This window comes from Stegodyphus dumicola, chromosome 5, assembly GCF_044657685.1.
Source record: "Stegodyphus dumicola isolate Sdum_Otavi_A_Nest chromosome 5, ASM4465768v1".
Taxonomy (NCBI): domain Eukaryota; kingdom Metazoa; phylum Arthropoda; class Arachnida; order Araneae; family Eresidae; genus Stegodyphus; species Stegodyphus dumicola.
Window position 1 is genome coordinate 74193438 of NC_140772.1, and position 20381 is coordinate 74213818.

The window sequence follows — 20381 nt, forward strand, 5'->3', positions numbered from 1 at the left end:
CAAATTGCTTTTGTGTAGAAACTCTAATTTTAATTGTTTTAACTGTATTTGGTGTATGTTTTTCAATTTTTAATGAATATATTTTGAGGATTTATGTATTTTTGCCTTGGTGAGAAGTGAACTAATTGAACGAGAAATCTATTTCTAATGAAATTCGAGGAAATAAGTTTAAATGAAATGCAGCAAAAAAAAATGTGTATAATGTCATGTGGTGTCCAGATCAGATTTTTTCTTTGATTTAAGTAATTAGAAAGATAAAGCAGTATAACAAACACAGTCAAATTTTTAAGAGGATGCAAAAATATTCAAACTATCAAATTCCATGAAACCATAATAATTTCATTAACACTTACTTACCTTGGTTAACACATTTATGCCATTCTTGTAGATATTTGTAATCTTCCTCAGCATGTATGATGAAAAAACGATGAAAAGAAAGCCAGTTATCTCATCTTAGAAAAATGTTTCAATTTTCAATAACTTCTTTTTGATTGTCTTTAAATAACAGACTTCACTTACAAAATGAAAATGTGATCTTTTGACATTATTTGACACTCTCTATGTTACAGTATCAACATTTAAATAACATACTGATTGACATCAGCCCAGTGTTTTCAAAGCAGTACTAGTAAATTTTTCTGGAATGATCTTTGAATTTTAGAAAAGCCCCTTTCTTGAATGATTTTATATGTAAAGCTTATTTTATAGTAGTAGTTCATAATCATTTGTGGCTTTCCTTATCATTCAAGCTGCTTCAAGGAGATCTGCTTTTGTTTGCATATTCGAAGTGTAAAAGATTTCTAAAACTACTTTTTGATAATAAAAGTGCTTTAGATTCTGGATGATGCCTTGATCAATTGGTTGTACTATGTAAAACTCATTGAGAGGAAAATACATGATTTTGATACCCTTCAGGTGGATAATGTTATGAGAAGCAGTGTAGCTATTAGTGGACTAAAACAAGGGACTAAATGAAATATGACCGAAGATGGAATAAGAACACTAAGAAAAGATATATTCTACAGCATCCAGAAGTATGAAACTCCTCTAGATTTGAGTAATAATAATAATAAAAAGAGATAGCTTTAAAATTAAGTAATTTTGGCATTGTAAAAATCAAGAATTTGTGAAATTTCAGTTAGCTTTCAAATTAGCTAAGTTTAACAATATAGTTTTATAAAGCTATTGAATTAATTCACATGTATGCTTAAATTTTATAAGCTTATTATAAAAAAATAATAATCCCATCATACAGATGTGTTCTGTGTATTTTATTAATATCTCAAGACATGTCATTTGATATATGTATAACTTATAAGCATTAAAAGAAAAGCAATTATGTGCTGTATATAGGTTTGTGTTTTACTTATTTCTTAAGGCATCACTTAATCAGACTAAACAATTCTGTGATGTGTTAATTCTTTTTTTTTAGAGGAAAAAGACAAGATTGTGAATTTGGCATACAAAAATATTAATTTTATTGTTTTATATTACATAAAATTGGTTGTGTGCATAGGTAAATAAAATGTTATTTCACTATTATTCCATTTCATCACATTACATGTATTTTCTTTTTTCTTTTTTCTTTTTTTTTTTTTTTTAACTTATGTAAAAATATTTTATTCTTTTAACTGCATAATCTTCTTTGAAATAAGAAAAAAAATTTTCTCATTTGGATTACATAAAATATAGTGTCTCAGAAAACTGATTAAACATTTTTAATTTCTGGAATTAGAATAAAAAATTTTAAATCTATTAAACTGTAATCTTATGATTAGAATTTAATACATTTAAAATTTTTGTAAATGTAATGTAAAATGTAATTTCCTTTGAAATAAATTTTCTTTATAAGACTAAAATAATCAGCTAAATATTAATATCTTTAATTTTTAATAAGAATCATTTAATAAGAATAAAATAATCAGCCAAATATTAATAACATATTTAGAATTGAAAATTCATATTTCAGAAATTTGGATTGAATACAATATGTACATTTGTGACATTATTTACATGAAATTACAATAGACAGTATCTGCAAAATCATCATCCTGTATTCTTCAATAAATATTTCATAGAATTTATGATATTTCAATGTTTTATTATTATGGCATTTGAAAATGATGATTGAAAAATGAAATATATTAGAAAATTCCTGAAGTGGTTTGTTAAAGAATTTATCAGTTAAGGAATAAATATTATTCAAAACAAGATAGAATTCAGAAGGAAAGAAGATTTAAGAAAGAACCATCCAAGATGTTTTATGGAATACAGCACAGTATTATGCTAATATTACAGCATAATACAGTATATGTAGGGTAATTGTCTTCAAAATGTGTTCAGTGAATCAAACACCAGGGTTTCGCAAGTCAAAATAAAAGTTTGAAAAGAAAATTACAAAGCATTCACACTAGTTGATTTTGTTTATTAATTAAAAAATATAAAGAGTATACTTAGTTATACATTAATTTTAAAACTTATCATGTTGTTGTCATATGTCAAAGAGAATGGCAAGCAGTGCTTTGTAAAACTAAACAGTTTTCTAATGGAAAATGAATTTAGATGATAGTGTTAAAAATTCTACAATGAGCACATTTTTCAATTGAAGAAAACTATAATAGAATATTTCCCAAGAGAAAAAACTAAGTGTAATTGGATAAAAATTCTATTCGAGAATTACCAATACTGTAGCAGAACTAGACATTTCTCACACAGCTATAAACATTTTAATGCCATTCGCAACAACGTATTTATGTGAAAAAATTTCCTCAATGTATGTGGCAACAAAAACAAATGAAATACAGACTATGAAATGTGACTGAAGATAACATTAAATAGAGCTAGACTTTGAGAATTTGTGTAAAAAAGTGCATGCCTGTCGCTAAATATAATGAAGGTAGGTGATTAATGAGTAAATTACATTATTTTTTTGTTAAAATTTTTTAATAAAAAATATAATGCTTTCCTTTAATTGTCATTACATAAAGTACCTCTAACATATTGATCTACTTTAAATATTATTATAAGATATATTTTTTCTAAGTTTGGGTGAAAAAAGCCTTATGGTTCTAAGGGTTCCATGAGTCAAGAAATTTTGAAGACCACTGATGTAGAGTATTCTTTAATTAAAAAACTATTAAACATAAATCTTCTGTGTTAGATATAATTGCTAGGTAGCAAATTAAAGATTCTATGTTCAGTGAAGGAACAGAAAACTTCAATTTTCACAAAATTTTTTAGAATTAAGAATTCCAAATACTGGAATAAAGTAGAATTAATGAAAAAAGCTAATTTAATATAATTTGGCAGATTGTAGCATGCAAAAGAACCAAAGCTAAATTTTGAAAGTTAGTACAGCTGTAGAAAATGGAACAGGAGAAGTTATGATATAGAGTGGAGTATACCACTCTTTGAAATCCTGAGTCTGTATTTATTGAAATCATAATGTATTAATGTATAAATATTGATATTTTAAAATAAAATTTGAAATTATCAGCACACTGCAAAATAATTTCAGATTTTACTAAGACAATGTTTCTAAATTTACTGCTCTGACTATTCAACTCTGGCTGATGTTTAACATTCTTAAAATACTCAAAATATCTCCTCAATATCCAGATGTGAATTCTATCAAACATATTTCATAAGAAGTGAAATATAAAATTTGCAAACACAGTACTTCTTTAAAGTAATGCAAGATTAATAGAAATAAATTAGGTTAAAAATAATAAAAAATCTAACTGAATGTGTGCTAAAGGTTAAGCCTATTTTACTTTGGAAAAAAATTAATGTAAAAAGAGCACTCTCTCTATATATATACTTCACAGAAAACCATATTCCATAATTTCAATCTAATGCATATAATATTCTTTAACATTAATTTTCAGAAATTACAAGTATCTGATTATTTTTGTAAGATGCTATTTTTTTCCCTTATGGAGGAAAGCAGGAAGGGGGGAAATCTTAATGGGCTATGGTTCCAGTTAGTTTGGGGCCAACTTGCAGTCGAGTACTAAAGTCGCTGAACACTGGCAGTTTGGTCAGAGGTTGGATTTCTCATGAATGGGCGTTTTCATGGTTTACCCCATGTGCAATGTGTATACGAGCCAGTTTCTTTAGAAAGTCCTCCATGAAGGCACCCCTTCCCTTAGGCAGATAGCCCTTAAGTGCTTTGCCATAATTAAATAAACTAAACCAATCCAGTTAGTCTGGATACTGGGTAGTCGATAGTCTTTTATTCTGTGAACTCGTATCTTTAATTTTGTGTAAATGCCTGACATTTAAATATAATAATTTTGATTTATTGTATGAAAATAATAATGATAAAAAGGATTGAATGATAATTTATTTGGTTCTTAAAACTAATTAATTAATTAATTTTACATATTTCTGTACATAGTGGATTTTTTTTTTTTTTTTTTTTTTTGACGTTTTCCATAATCAATAAGATTTCCTTATATATTACTAAATGTGAAAATTACTTTAGCTACCACAATAAACATATTAAAATGTGTGTAACAGTGGGAGAAAACTCCATGTTAACATCATTAAAATTCTGTTTGTATTTGAATTACCTTTTTATGTCTTTAGCTCAGGAACACCAATACATACCTACAGTGATTTTTCAAATTCATACTATTCAGACTTTGAGAAGCTTATGGAAATTATTTCTGTTTTGCCTCTCTCTTGAAATCTCTCAAGTTTATTGAAGCTAACTTTGCAAAATATTTGTCTGTCATGACTAATGGAGATTTAATACCAACTTGAAAAATTAAGAGACAATTAATGCCATCTTGCTAACAATTATAGGGTGGTTTCATTGATTGAAAGCATATATGTAACATCAAAATTACTAGTATAATGACAGTTATCACATGCATTTGGTAATTTTATTGAAGTTCAGTATTAGTTACAGATACAAAAAACAGTGTTGTGAATGAATGTGGTTTTTTTTTTTTTTTTTTTTTTACTTCCTTGTACGAAGTAAAAAGGAAGTATTGTAATAGCGAAAAGTTTCAGGCAACATATTTCAATGAAAATATCCATTTTCACCACTATCGAATGCAATTTAACGATGTTTCTGCGTGATATCTGTAAGTAAGCACAGAATAAAAGACTCTTTTCCTCCAAAAAAATTATAAAACTGCTTTAAAATTAATTCTGAAGAGAATTTTTCATGGCGTCTGTACGAACGTACGTATTCGCATAACTCAAAAACAAGTAGCCTCAGAACGTTGAAATTTTGTATATAAGACTGCTATAACATGTAGATGTGCACCTCGTATTTTGGTTGCAATCGGCCGCACCAAATGTATATAAATATATTTTTATATATACCCAGTCTGTTACGCAGCTCAGTGATCTCAGTTTCTTTACTCTTATATGTTTGTAAATTGTATATTTTTTGCTTTAAAAATGATTGAATTATTTAGTTTTTATCTTCCGGTTAAGGTTTTTATGCCTTTCGTAATTCTGGAAGCAATATTTGTACAATTATCAACAATTTAAAAGCTGTTTAAGTGCGGTTAAGTTTTAAATAACATGGCAGACATATTTGTTTACATTTGAAACAGCAGAATTGTAGATTTGTTGCCAATCTAGAGAGCTTCGCAACACACACACACACAAAAACGCCTTCATTTATTATTGCGAATTAAATCATGCTTAATCCTTTCGAGGAAATAAGTGTTTAAGATTTACTTCGTAATTTTTAATGCAGATATTTTGAGTTTTTATGTATTTTTGCCTTGTCGCGAAGTGAGAACTGAATTAATTGAATGAGAAATACTCAATTGTCTGTGAAAAACTGTTTCTTTTCTGTTTTGTTTGCTTAATTTCTTTCATACATCATTTTAGCTTTATTATAGTATTTGAAAGAACACGTGGCAACGATAATTCTTCAAATGATATAAATTTTGTGCATTCAAAGTGTTATAGTAAACAAATATAGTGAATTTTAAAGAGTGCATTTATTCTATTGTGGTTTATGCGCTGTCAACAAAGTAGATTTAATTCCACCCAATCAATTTAAATGAAATTCAAGAAAAAAATGCGTATAATTTAATATTCTGTATAAGGAAGTCGTGGTGTACACATCAGATTTTTTTTTTTGAAAATTTCCATGATAGGTAGTTAAAAAAGTCCTGGTCACATATTTTTTACTTTTCATAGATTTATTATTGGATTAATAACAACACAGTTGGTAATCATTCATGTAAACCTGTATTAATTTACCGCAGTGATGACATTCAAGTGAGGAAAAATACAGATCTAATTCATAGAATTTTAATTTTATTCACTATCTCTATTCTGCTTAACATTCAGAACTAAACAATTTCCTTATAAGTAATTTCTAGTAAAATATTTTGAATTTTTTTTATCTTATTAGTAAAATGAAATTTTCCTGAATATATGAATATTATGATACTTTATACTGATATATGAATATTATTTATGTTCCTCGCAGTGTGGAAAAATGATAGCACCTGGAGCCATCAAATTTGTAATAAACATAGTCCTCCACCCAAACACAAGCACTTTGCAGCTCGAATTTCGACTTTCTTTTTGATTTACTTCATATTTTGTACATATTTTGTAAATTTTAAAATTAATTAGATCTGAAAAATAAAATAAAAAAGAAGCCTCTAATATCATGAATTAAATGGCAAAGGACATAGCTTTGCTATAGGTCGCTTTATTTCAGCATTGGAGGTGCGTAAAACCACCGCTCAAACTCTGCCATCCAGACCAAGATGCACTTTAATAATTCTGCCTATATAATATCTCTACACTCTATAGTGTAGCAGAGGTACACTGCGCAAAAAAAGGGGAGGAACAGTTCTATGTCTCCCATTCTACTGGGCCGATTGACGAAATTCAAATTGCGTTTTTCATGTCTCAAAAGGGCGACCTAGAATATATATTAGATTTATATATAACATCATTCTAATATAAGTATTTTGACACAAAATTGAACTTTTTCTAAAATGAAATGCAATTTTTTTTCCATATTTCGATTCTATGACTCAAATTATGCCAGACTACTAAGTTTTGTAAAAATTGTACAAGTAGTTTTTAAAAATTTAGCTCTCAAAATTTGAGTTCCTCAATGTTAATTGAATTTGGTATATATTTATTAATATCTCATTTTTTTATTAAACTTTTTTTATTCATCCTTTCACATTTCAAAATTTAGGTTCATTCCAAATAAAATTCACCCATTTTTTATGATTTATTTTAAAATAATTTTTATAAATTTTTCGAAAAAAGTTTTGAAGTATAACCTATAAAATGTTTACCATCATCTTAAAGTAGGTGTATTCCTAAGCATACCTTCAAAAAATTAGACTTTTTATTCAAAATTTTCAAAGATATACACAAATTTACATATTTATGCAGGTTGAAGTTTGGCATCTTTTTTTGAGCAATAATTACGCCAAATGTGGTTTATGGATTTTGTTACAGTGAATTGCCACAGCTATTTTTAAATCTCAAATAAATTTTCACGGAGAATTAATTATATGAAGTTTTTCCCCTCAATGATGCATAATAAATATTTATTAATACTATATGAAAAGCTATTTTTTTTTAATTATGGATGACATTATTCAAATTTTAAACTTTTTAAAAAAATTTCTTTCTTTTTTCCTCTTTTTTTTTAAATATCTGTAAGAGTAAATTTTTACCTTTGCTGTGTTATCGTCTGCTACTTTACTTTAACTTCATTTAAATTTAATTGTCTAAAACTGAGAAAAGTTCTTTTGTTTCACAATGTTTATTTTCACAATGTTTTTAAGCAAACATGACGTTGACACTTTGGGTCATGTCCCAGCTTTAAAAAACATATATATAAACATAAATTTTTACATTAATCCTCTTAGAAAGAATGTTTTAAGTAGTAATTTTTTTTAGTGTTGAAGGTTATATAAAAAACATCTTCTTTAATATAGAAATTTTTAGGCTTAAAACCTCTAAATAATATGATTAAGGTATTTTGCACCTGATATAAGAATTGGGTTACTTGGTGGTACAGGATAAGCGCTGCTGGAGTGGTTTATTTCTTTCTCATTTAACAAAAATCTTTTAATTCAAATATTTATCCTTTGGACTTTGCTTTAAACTTTATTCATAGTTAAAATGTCTAGAAGCTGTCTTCAGCTGAAACACATTTAATGCAATTGATATTAAAAAAAAAAAAAAATTGACAAGAATGCAAAATTTATGGAAGTGTAACAATCTAAAAATCTTAATTTTCTTGTGTCAGCACTGAAAACAAATGTAGAAGAAAATTAGGGGGTGGAAGCAAAAATTTAAAGGGGAATCTACTTCAAGGAAGTTGGGTGTTCAAAGAGAAAACACTTGGATGTGTGGACACTTGGAGATACCAGCAAATAGCAGCAATTGAGCTTGTGCTAACAGAAAAGACAAAAACGATATCACTGCAGATTGAAGAGTGACTGGTTTTCGAATATATGGTTGTATAAATTTAAATTACTTCATAGAACATCATATCGTATCATAAACAGAGCATCCCATGATTTCTCAGTCAGATTATTTGAAGATTCAGGAATTTATCCAGTGATGTATGTGGACATCACCTAAAGACGTTTTCCTTCTTGATGAAACCAGTTTTTCCTTCCATCTCATGCCTTCAAAATGCTTAGCCTCTAAAGACTGATAGAGGCTCTAACCAAACACTGATGAAATGGTTTGAATTTGATTGTTAAGTTATGGGAAAGCAGGGCTGTATGCCTAAAAGGAAGGATGCCTTCGTAAAGAACTTTCTAAGGGAAACCAGCTGGCATACACATTACACATGAGAAAAAAGATGAAAACGCCCATGCAACCAGCCCGTTCACAGGTATTCGAACCTCAGAGCTACCAGTGTTCAAGGAGTTTACTGCTCTGGCGTTTGTGGGCCCTTTTGAAATGAAATGCAATAACTTTATTTAAAATTATTGTCAAATACCAAGATATTTCAAATAGTTGGATGCTTTTTAATATAATTGCAAAATGGTTGAAGAAAAAAATAAAATTTTGCATAAAAATTAGTCTTTTTTTTCACATTTAAAATTTTTTAATTTTATAATATTTGATTCTTGGGATTTCGATAATAAAATATTTGACTGAAATATGAATTACATTTTAAGAAATTAAATGTAAGATGATAAAATTGTGTAAAGCAATAGGCATAATGATAAAACTGTTTAAAGCAATGTATGCAAGTCATCCTAAGTTAAAATGTCGGATATACATTTCTTTTGTTTATATAGTATCTTTTCTGAATTGAACATTGAAAGTCATGTTAACTGTGCTTTACTGTACTTTCTCTTTTAATCTATGCAGTTTTAAAATGCATTGTAGTCCGAGTCAAAAAGTATTCTTCCAAAAGAAACGCAGTTGAAATAAATAAAATAAAATTCTGGAAAATTTATATTAATAAATATTTTTTAAATGCATAGTTTGAATGAATGAATAGAAAATTTTAAAACGATTATCTGAAGAGGCAATGCTACACAAACAATTAAAATAAAAGTCTAAAATAATATGTATGACTAAAAAATATAGAATAAAAAAACTATTTGAAAAAAAAATAAAGGATCCATCTTTTATTTAAACTACGCAGTTCGATTGAGTAAATAGAAAGTTTTAAAACAGTTATTTGAAAGAAACCACGCAACTTAAACAATTAAAATTAGAAAAAGAAGAAAATTATTTAAAATAAGAAAAATTATAATTAAAAATATAATATAAAGAACATTATTTGAAAAAAGAAACAATGTGACTTTTTCCTCTCGCGCGCAATGTAAAAAGGGAAAGGAAAATAGGTTGCCATATATTAAGAAGTTCACCAAGTGATCTATTCTTGACGCAAACTGGAAAAAAAAAAAAAAAAAAAAAGGTGGCAACATAAATTTTTGAATTTCTCCGTAAATTTCGCACCAAATTCTACAAAAGTTAATATTAAGGCATAATTTGAGTTGTAGAATCGAAATATGTAAAAAAATTGGTATATTATTTCAGAAAAGTCTGATTTTGTGTCAAAATACCTATGTTAGAATAGTGCTATATATAAACCTAATACATATCCTAAGTCGCGCTTTTGAGATATGAAAAACGCAGTTTGAATTTCGTCAATCGGCCTAGTAGAACGGGAAATATAGAACTGTCTCATATTTTTTTCACACAGTTTACATTCTTGTTCTTATTGAGAACCATAACACCAATTTTCAGACCTTGCTGCAACTTGCACTACATAGGTCTCTGCTGCAAATCTGGAAAAATACAACTCTATCTCTTCCAGGAGTGTTAAAACAGCTTTTGTAATTCACTGATCACTGTAACTTAGCTTTTCTCGAATTAGGTTAGGTTCTGGAAAAGTACTTCAAAAGCCACTCCTGTTAAAAAGTGTCCTGGTATTATGGCCTCCAGGTCATTGCAATCACTTGAAGCTGGTACCAAAGGCCTAGAATTAAGACAGGATTCAATTTGGGTTTTTGTTGTCAAAATTTACTTGTATGTGAGAATAAGTGTTCCTAAACATCTCTTTAATTGGTCTTTCATCGACTTGATCTCTGCTTCCTAAAGTCCTCCAAAATGAGGTGCAGAGGGGTGGATTAAATAACCATTTAATATTCTCGGGTGAACTATAATCCTATAAGTATTAATTTTGTTGAACAGTAAAAAATGCTGTTCGTTGCATAATCATTACAAATTTCACATGATTTGCCTCTACAGGCTATAAACCTCTTAAGTGTTGCAATGAATGATTTTCTTGAAAGATCACCAAGTAATTCTAAATATGTTGCTCTGGTAGTAAAATAATAAATAGACATACATAACACTAAAAGATTTTAACTCCTCTACTAGAACGATATTTGATGTTAAATGGTCCTGCAAAATCAATACCTATGCAAGAAAAAGATCTACTTTGAGTAAATCTTGAAGCAAGTAAATGTGCCATCAGCTAAGTTTCATTTTGCGCTCTATATCTGCAGCAGATAACACATTGGCTTAAATACTTTCTAATAATATCTCTAGCACTCACAATCCAAAATCCGTCATATGACAAAAATAAGTAGCTGGGTACTTGCATGAAGAGACGTTTTATGATAATGCTTAATATTTAAATGTGTAACATTATGATTCTTAGGTAAAATCATAGGATGTTTCTGATTATAGGGAACTGTAGCATTTCTGAGCCTTCTGCTACAATTATTATAAAATTGGATCTTTTATGCTAAAAATTCAGGTGAAGTTTTTCTGACTTGACCAAAAGAGGCTAACTTTCATGGAAGTTAGCACTCTTATGACAGGGAATTGCAAGTCTTTGTTCTTCTCCCCTTAAAAAAAAGAGAGAGAGAGAGAAAGAAAGGAAACAAAAAAGGCCCAAAGAAATTTTTTTAACCTTTTTTTATTAAAATATTTAAAAGAAAAAGTCAAAAGAGACATGGAATATCTTTTTTTTTTTTTTTTTTTTTTTTATAACAATCCACTGATGTTTAAGTAGTAGATTATTCTGCTTTCAGAATGATGAAAAGAACACTTTCTAAATGCAGACCTAAAATAATGTATGGATTATTGAAATCAGTGGTGCACTACTGCTAACTGTTAAGAAACAGCACTCTTATGTAAGCATCTTAAAAATCAAGGAAAAGATTTGTAATCTTTATGAAAGAGCAGTTAGACAGAGCATTTGAGAAATAAGTCATCATCAAGCACATTTCAAACATCAAGTAAAATATATTTGTTCTAAAAATGCATAAATAGCTACTATATTTGTTGTTATATATTTTAAAAAATTACATATAACCAATAAACATTTCTTTTTAATAATATTTACTATTGCAGTGAATGCAAATACTAAACTTTTAGAAAAAAATATCATTTATAAATAAAGCGGCTGCTAACGTGGTATGATAACAAAGACTGTACTTTTCAAACTATTCAAAGCAACAATTTTTACAGATTAATGCGATTTTAATGAATGTTTTATGTAGGTATAATGAGATTTTATTTTAAAGGTCCTTTAAAAGTGCAGTTGTTTGAAATTAAGTAAAAGTATGTGAGTTATGTGTGTACACCTTTGGTGACAAAAAATTGCAGAAAACGCTTGTAAAAAAATTCCTTTAAAATTGTACCTAGTCACCTTAAAATAACATCCGTAGGAGTATGCAAATTTGTTCAAACATTCTGACATTCTTGGAAGAATTGATAGAATATTTATTTCAATATTTGTCATGGAATAGCACCTATATATATAGTTTGAATGGTCTAAAATTTTGCCCACATAGAATTATTTTGATAAGAGAGAATAGCGGGATTAGAAGGTGAGAAACCTGGTAAATAGGGTTATGGCAAGACAGCAATCTATATCTGATTAAAAAAAAAAAAAAAAAAAAAACTTTTCCAAATTCAATTTTTGTCAGCTTTCACACATGTGATGTAAGGTTTTTACAAACATTTTGAACAGATGGATAGATTTGCATCTACTGTGAGAAAATGTAGAGCATGAATCTAGAATGCACTTTTAAGAATGAATTAAATGGATCAAAATTTACTTTTTGCATCATTTGTGCTTCAATGCTAATATATATTCCTCCTTTCTGGCTTGCAAATATTGATATACAAGGTCTACTGTAAAATTCTCTCCCTTGAGAAGTGAAAAAAAAAATACATTTTTCATATCTTTAATAATATTTTTTGTACAATGTAATTTTTGTTGAATGAGCTAAGTATTATTTGTTCTGAAAATGCTATATTCTGCAAGAGAACAGATTAGTCTACTCAAAATTTGGATCAGTGTTTGAATTTATCTTATAAAATATTTATTGACTTTCAGATGATTTTCTGTGCTAAGGAAGGCTGCAAAATTTTGATGTTTTTAGCTATGTTGAATTCATAAATACGACTTTTTTAATTATATAAGAAAATTTACTGAAATAAGTAGAGAAGTGTCTGTAAGATCTAATTTTTTACCTCTAAAAAATTTATACAGTTTTAGCATATTAGTATATTAAGTTATCCTCAGTTTCCAATTTCTTTGAGACTTTTCCAGTTGTACATCTGTACTGTCCAACACTTACTTAATATTCTGTTTAGTTTAATACTTCTTCAAACAGCTTCCATATTTTGGTGAAATTTATTTGTTTACTACTTACTCCTTTAAAGTTTATGAAAAGCAACCAAGACATTAATTTTAACAATGAGCAGTTATTATATTTGCATCATAATCATTGCAAAATGAGAGTTTCATTTGTTTTGTAACATTTCCTTTAGTATGTTTCTATCGGTTTTAGAGTCATCAAGGATATAATCTAAAAGATTGGATGGAGCTATGCAAATACATGTCATACAATAAGCCCACGGTTTATATTTAAACTTTAAATTATAGTTAAAATGAAAATGCATGTGCTCATTTCACAAGTTTTATAATGTTTCTCTGGTGTGTTTTAATATCGCATTGATAAAAAGGGTCTTCTAAAAAGTTGCAAATATTTACTCAAAGCTATTTTATAAGTATTATAGATTTGCTGTTAAGATAAACTCAGTTTTGAAACTATTCATAAGAAAAACCCAACTATCCAGCATTTAACTAACTAGAATATTTTAGATTAAAAAAAAAAAATGCACAAATGCAAATTTTCTAAAGGCATCATAAAACACGTATAAGACTTCTACTGTGAATCTCTCTTATGGCATCTGAAACATGAATACATTTACATGGATTTCTTTCGCAGAATGTTGTTTACACTTCCCTATACACTGTTGTATCCATTGCAGTATTTCAAGAATTTGTCCTGGAAACTGAACCCTCCTCATGGATGACAGTCAAAAATAGTCAGCATATAGTGTAATTTAGTAATAGTAATGTAAAAGTGAGTATAGTTTTTTTTAAAAAAAACTGCCTTCTGTGAAGCAATATGTGATGAATATGTATGCTGTGAATTATTTTCAAAGTTAGGAGATTGGATCTCTTATTGTTGGGCCTGATATATGACTTGAAAATATATGATTAAAAAACAGATAAATAAGAGTGATGTTGCATGAAAAATTATGAAAAGCAGTTTAATCATTTTACATGCTATATTTGTATCTGTCAATTATTTAGCTAAATAAACAACAACAGTTTCTTCAGATTTCTGTCACAATGTTTGATCTAATGGTCAGTGGTATTTTATAATTGCTCAAGGTGCTTTACTTTTATATGTTTGAGGCCATCAGCTTTTTTATGTCTGAAATAGTTTTTTTCCCTTAAATTCTTACATAATTTTAAATGTAGGCTTTGATAATAAATAAATGTTTTTATAATTTTAAACTCGAAATTTCTTCCATTATTTGGCTTTACTATTATGAGTTGAATTTTTTTATATGCTCAATTATCATATTGTTACAAAACATCCAGCTGCAGTAAGATGGCTTCCCTGCAAAACAGTTTTAGGGTTGCCAGAAAATGACAAGGGTAGTCAAGGTTGCCACATTTGGTGAGAAATCGCCCATTTAGTGACAAAATTGGCTATATGCCATAAACGGATGGAGAACCTTATGTTACGAATTCTTAATGGTTTAGCCCAGAATGTTCTTGGACGCAAGCCAAAAGCTATATAAACCCTGCTGGTATGTGGAGAGTCAGTGCGGAGTTAGTGAGAGTCCATCGAATTGATAGTCAGTCAGTAAGTGCCAAGTTGGTCATCGAATGCACCGAAAGAGTCTCTCACTGTATCGCGAGTTGTATTGCATCGTCGAGTATGATCTTAGAGTGTGTTCAGCTCTGGGAACGACTGAACCGAGGAGTTGGGAACTGTACTCTAGTGTATCGTTAAATGCATCGCAAGTTGTAGCATGGAAAATCTCGATAGTATGTGGAGTTCTGAGAACGACCGAGCAGAATCAGGAGCTGTACTCTGGTGTTTTGCTGTGAAGTTGTCTCCTCCGTTATCACCTGATAGTGTGAAGGCTGTGTCGCTGATTGATTCAGTGTGTTTATAGTAGTTCTTCGATGATTGTAAACTTGTATTTGGAGCAGTCTTGAATAATACTGGCTAATAAAGTGTGTTTTGATACATCTGTCATTGTTATTCACTCTAAATCCGCACAAACCCCGTACTAACGTAAAGGAAGAAAAATGGAACAATTTCTCGAGCTTTGCAGATAATCAAGCTTTTAATGTAACTAAGCAGACAAATGAAATCTGAAGTAGAAACTTACATCTTTCTACTGCCACACATTGATCAGTCTGTTCACAAATAGCAATATTTTATTATAAAGATGGATGCAGATAGCATAAATGTAATAGAACTTTTTTTATGCATTATTTAAAGAAAAATATATGTGAAAGATTACTCTCCAACCCAAACACTGTCTGAAGTGAACAAACAAAATCTAGAAACTTCTAAAGAATAGTGTATTTTAAATTGTTATCTCCAAGACAGATCAATGCAACACCAAGTAAAATTTTACAGTATATATAAATGTATTTGCAAGCTATATGTTTTTTCACAACTTTTTCTTAATCCTTTTTTCTAGTTTATTTTTTTTTATATAAAATGTTTATTAAAATTATTCTGTTGTATGCTCCAGTGAAATTATAAAAAAGTTGAAAAATGTAATTTTATATATTATAAAAATACTGAAATTTTACATGTTATATATATTGATGACAATTTTTTTTTTTTTTTTTTAAATAGGTTTCCTTTGAATTTCGCTCTCTTCTCCATTCTCAGTTATCACATGTGTTTTTTAATGAAGTTGTTCGAAAGATGGTTAATGCTTTTCTTCAGAGAGCTGAGCACTTATATGGCAAACCATCAAATTTGAAGCAAAAGCAACTTTTTGTACGAAGTATACCTTAAAATAATTAGTTTCTTGTATATTTATTTACTTAGATTGTTTCATTAAAATTTAGTTTTGTCAATATTTAAAAAAAATCAGTTATTCTATAATAATTTTAAAATCTTATTTTAGAATTAAATTTAATTCCTAATATTTTGTTCTGAAGTTATTGTGATATTTGTGTGATTAAAATAAAGTGAAATGTTTTCTACCCTTCCCTCCGGGGAAAAAAAAAAAAAAAAAACCTCTTTAACCCTTTTAGTTAAGGAATGATTTTTATCAGTACAAGAGATGTCTTGATTAGAAATGAATAGTAATAAATTTATTTTTCTTGGCTGAAAATTTATTGAAGTGTGCCATGAATTACTCAGAACTTAATTTTTCCTCCCTCTGTTTACTAATAGCATAATGGATTGTGCATGTATAATTAATAAAACTTGTAAATTTTTTTTATTTCTCTTCAAGTAGAATAATGCTTAAAGACTAGTATTTTATCATGTATAATGAAGATAGTATCTATAATATTAAGTAAACCTAAGATTAAATAAGTAAATTAGGAATCTTACCTTACATAACATTCTGCTTAGGATGAATTTAAATTATGTATTTGCTACTTTGCTAAGATATTTATTACTTTAACAGATTTAAAAATGGACAATGTGATGCTGAGTGTTTTATTATACAAATTAATAAAACAATTAATATTATATGAATTAATAGTAGCTGATATTCCCAATTTAAATTCTAAAGAAAAAAATATTTGTAATCTATGTGCATAAAGAAGAAATTTTGTGTATTTGTCCTCTAATAACTCAGTCACTACTATAGCCATCATCACCGAACTTTCTAAAATTCTTTTCTGGGTTCTAGAAAAGGTCGACGTCCACTTTTTTTTTACGAAAAAAAAGGTAGCTAAAATCAGCGATATTAATTAAAAACTCGGAAAAATGATAATTTTCACCCTCATTTTTCCGAGTGGCAACAGTCTTGCAAGCTGGAGATGAAAATTTGCTTTATTTCGAAAGTTGTTGCCATTGCTCGCTTTCAAACCCAAGATTTTGTTAATAAAAATTTCTAAGTTTTACTATGAAATAAAAATAGCATTGCCAAACATTAAACACGTTATTCCCGATTCCAAAAATTAGTGAGAAGCCATTTTGACTAACCATTTGACCCATCTTCATACGACTTTAATCAGCCAAAATACTAATTAAAAACTTTGAAAGTACTAATTTTTCCTAGTGGCAACAGTCTTGCATGTTGGAGATAAAAAAGCTTTTTTTTGAAAAGTGTTGCTATTGCTCGCTTTCAAATCGTAGTTTGTTAACAAAAATTAAGTTTTACGAAATCTATACTATAAAGAAGAATGTCTGTTTGTTTGCGGTATTGATTTCTGATAATTATGATCAATTTTTTGCCGCATTTAATCGACTAGGGAACTTGAGCTTTTATGACCATTTGACAGGGTTCGTACGGTCCTTAAAAGTCCTTAATTTTTTCAAAAATTATTTTGGGTCCTTAAAAGTCCTTAATTTTGGCCAAAATGAATAAACGGTCCTTAATTTTGCTCATTTGACATTTCTTATCATTTTTAATTATTGCCATTCTATGTGTGAATTGCGATTTCTTATGAATATCGAATTAAAATTGCACGGCTCTTAACCAATCTGTTGGCAGATTTGCGTTGCAAACGATATATATATATATAAAAAAAAAAAAAAATTAGCTACCCGAACAAAAGTATCGGTGTCTGATTGGCTATTCACCCAATCTTTCGAAACAGGTGTTATCCATAAATTTAGGCAGATTGTGACGAAAGCGTGAAGCCGGAAGTTTTTTAAGAGGAGAAAGTGATGATAAAGGTGCTCGAGAAAAAAAAAGGGGGGGGGGATTCTGAAAATATTTGCCAAAATTAGAGCAATCCCAACCTGGAATTGGATTTATACAGTACAAATTCCGAGATCCGGACATCCAATATCTGGAATGATCTAAAATCCGGACCTCAAAGCCACCACCAACCAATTTTTTAGGGCTGTTTTGGAGGGATTCCTGAAAGGCCAAACCCTTCCGATGCCAATAGGAACGAGATGCCTGGAAAGTGCATTTTCAATAAATTGTGGCTTCATCAAGCTGACTACAAAGACTAAATATTGATGGATGACAATCCTTATAAAGCTAAATGTGGTCTTTGAAACAAATTGAAATTTCTATAATGGGAGAGTCAGCGCTGAAAATTCACATGAAAATTAAGTTTCGTTTTATCATTTGAATTTGTTTTTACACGGTTTTGCTTAGCTTAATTTCTGTGTTTGTTTCAATTAAGCCATAAATTAATTTTTTATCACCTTCTACAGAGTTTATTCTCTTTTGCACATACTATATGTATGGGATATCGCTGCAGAGAGTCTGTTATTGATTTCGCGGGAAATCTCATGGCTCCATTTCGATTTTAGCTCGCCAAGGGCAAATTCGGTAATGCTATCCGAGAAAATGTGAAGTTCGTAAATACGTTTTGAAGCTTCAATAGACAATTAAGTATTTGGTTTAATCCTATGCTGTTGATAGTAATGCATTATTTTTGCTAATGGCGATACAATTATTAGTTGAAAACAACTAATTAAAAAGATTTTAATATTTTTAAAGCTGAAAACAACTAATTGAAACTAATTTTCCTGAATTAACTAGACGCAAAATTGACTTTCATAAATTACTAAAGTTATTGGGTAAAAGTTTAACTGAAAATATACATTCTGTATATATATATATATTCAGTTATTCGGAATTCTCGACACAGCAATTACAGGACTTGAACAATGGAACTTAATAACTCAACAAGAAATTATATGTCTATAGTATTAGTCTAAAGTATTAGCAGAGAAAACAAATCAAACAACTCACATTGAAAGAAATGTTTAATATATATATAGCACATATATATATATTTATGCAGTACAAAGTCCGAGGTCGGGACTTCGGCGATCCCAGATTTGAGATTTTTCCGGATATTAGATCATTTTAAATCTACTAAGATGGCACGTAGAAATTATAAAATTGAAAATATGAAATCGTGATGCATGAAATAATGAAGCATTTATGATTTAAAGGCTATCAAAATTTACAAAAGAAAAGAGCTTAATATTTATATGTTTACTTTATTAAACATTTCTTTCAATGTGAGTTGTTTGATTTGTTTTCTCTGCTAATACTTTAGACTAATACTATAGACATATAATTTCTTGTTGAGTTATTAAGTTCCATTGTTCAAGTCCTGTAACTGCTGTGTCGAGAATTCCGAATAACTTGTCAATCAAAATTTTTTCTCGTTCAGTAACCTCTCTGTTACTTTCTTCACTATCAGTAGCTGTATTTTCTGGATTTAGAACCATACTACAGATTTCGCCCTCTGTTAATTGATTGATGATTGGGGCATTATCATCGCAATGAAAAACTTCTATTTAACTTCCCTAAATTCTGCCGCCTGGCGCTGGTTCTAGCTTTATGTGAATAACAAATCAGTTATTCTTAATTCAAATAGCACTAAATATAATCGTTTGTCCTATGAGTATCATTAACAAAATCTATTTTTAGCATAAGGAAAGAAATTTCTGTTAAATCTCCCCTTGTCAACATTTTAGCGCATTAAACTTAAATCTGTAATCGGATAATACTCTGTTATTTGGCGTCACTGCATGATTCATCACTCAAGTTGTCATCCGTTGATAAACATGCGGTGATGAAAGCAAAATACAATAAATAATGATTCGCGATTTCGGCATCAAGGATATAAAATATTAGTTGCTGTAAAATTAACAAATGTTTCCGTTTGAGATTATGCCAAGCAGATACGCAGCTATAGAGTCAAGTTACTAATCACACAAATTTATGCTAAAATAATTATTTCTTCAATAATGAGATATTTTATTTAGCGCCAAACTGAGATTAAGAATCGGGATTTCCGACATGTTTTTTTATGTTGAGGAAAAAAATCTAATGCGCATGCGTAAAGCATACCCCTTTCCTCAAAAAAAAAAAAAAAAAAAGCAATAAAAATTGGTTGGTGGTGGCTTTGAGGTCCGGATTTTAGATCATTCCAGATATTGGATGTCCGGATCTCGGAATTTGTACTGTATATATATATATATATAGTAAAAAATGTATATTTTCAGTATACATTTCTTATTATATATATATATATATATATATACATAAATTATATACATATATATGCAATACTTAATTTTACTAATGCCTTGCATGTAATGCCCCTTTTAGCTGCAAAACATCTTTCCCTTCTCAACTGCAGAGTTTCTTCTAACAGTATCATGAATTTTGTCAAGTTAGAAGAAAGATCTACTTGAGGAAAAGATGTAACTGCTAATTCAACATCAATAAGTGTAGAAAATAATAAAATCAATTCTTTTCTTTTCAAATCTGAAGTTACAGATGCAGAAATATCTAAATGCTGAGTTTTTTACATTACTATTTGATGAGACTCTTAATCTGACAAATGAAAAGAAGCAACTAGATATTTATGTGAGGTACTGGCATCA

The 20381-nt window shown here is 28.9% G+C and overlaps 1 protein-coding gene across 3 annotated transcripts in view; it reads left to right on the forward strand.

Annotated features, from left to right (window-relative positions):
- Nucleotides 1-16173, forward strand: part of LOC118185422 (coenzyme Q-binding protein COQ10 homolog B, mitochondrial) — a 29750-nt gene extending 13577 nt beyond the window's left edge. Inside the window, exons 5-6 of one of the 3 annotated variants that reach the window (XR_015041148.1) lie at nt 916-1034; nt 15687-15926. Coding sequence is in view for 2 of the 3 variants with exons in the window: in XM_085816782.1 (XP_085672908.1) it covers nt 15687-15851 (165 nt within the window). In the remaining variant the exon portion in view is untranslated. Of the gene's footprint in view, nt 1-749; nt 861-915; nt 1035-15686 lie in introns of those variants that run through there. The other 2 variants (XM_085816782.1, XM_035355263.2) reach the window with 2 other exon arrangements.
- Nucleotides 16174-20381: the final 4208 nt, after the last annotated feature.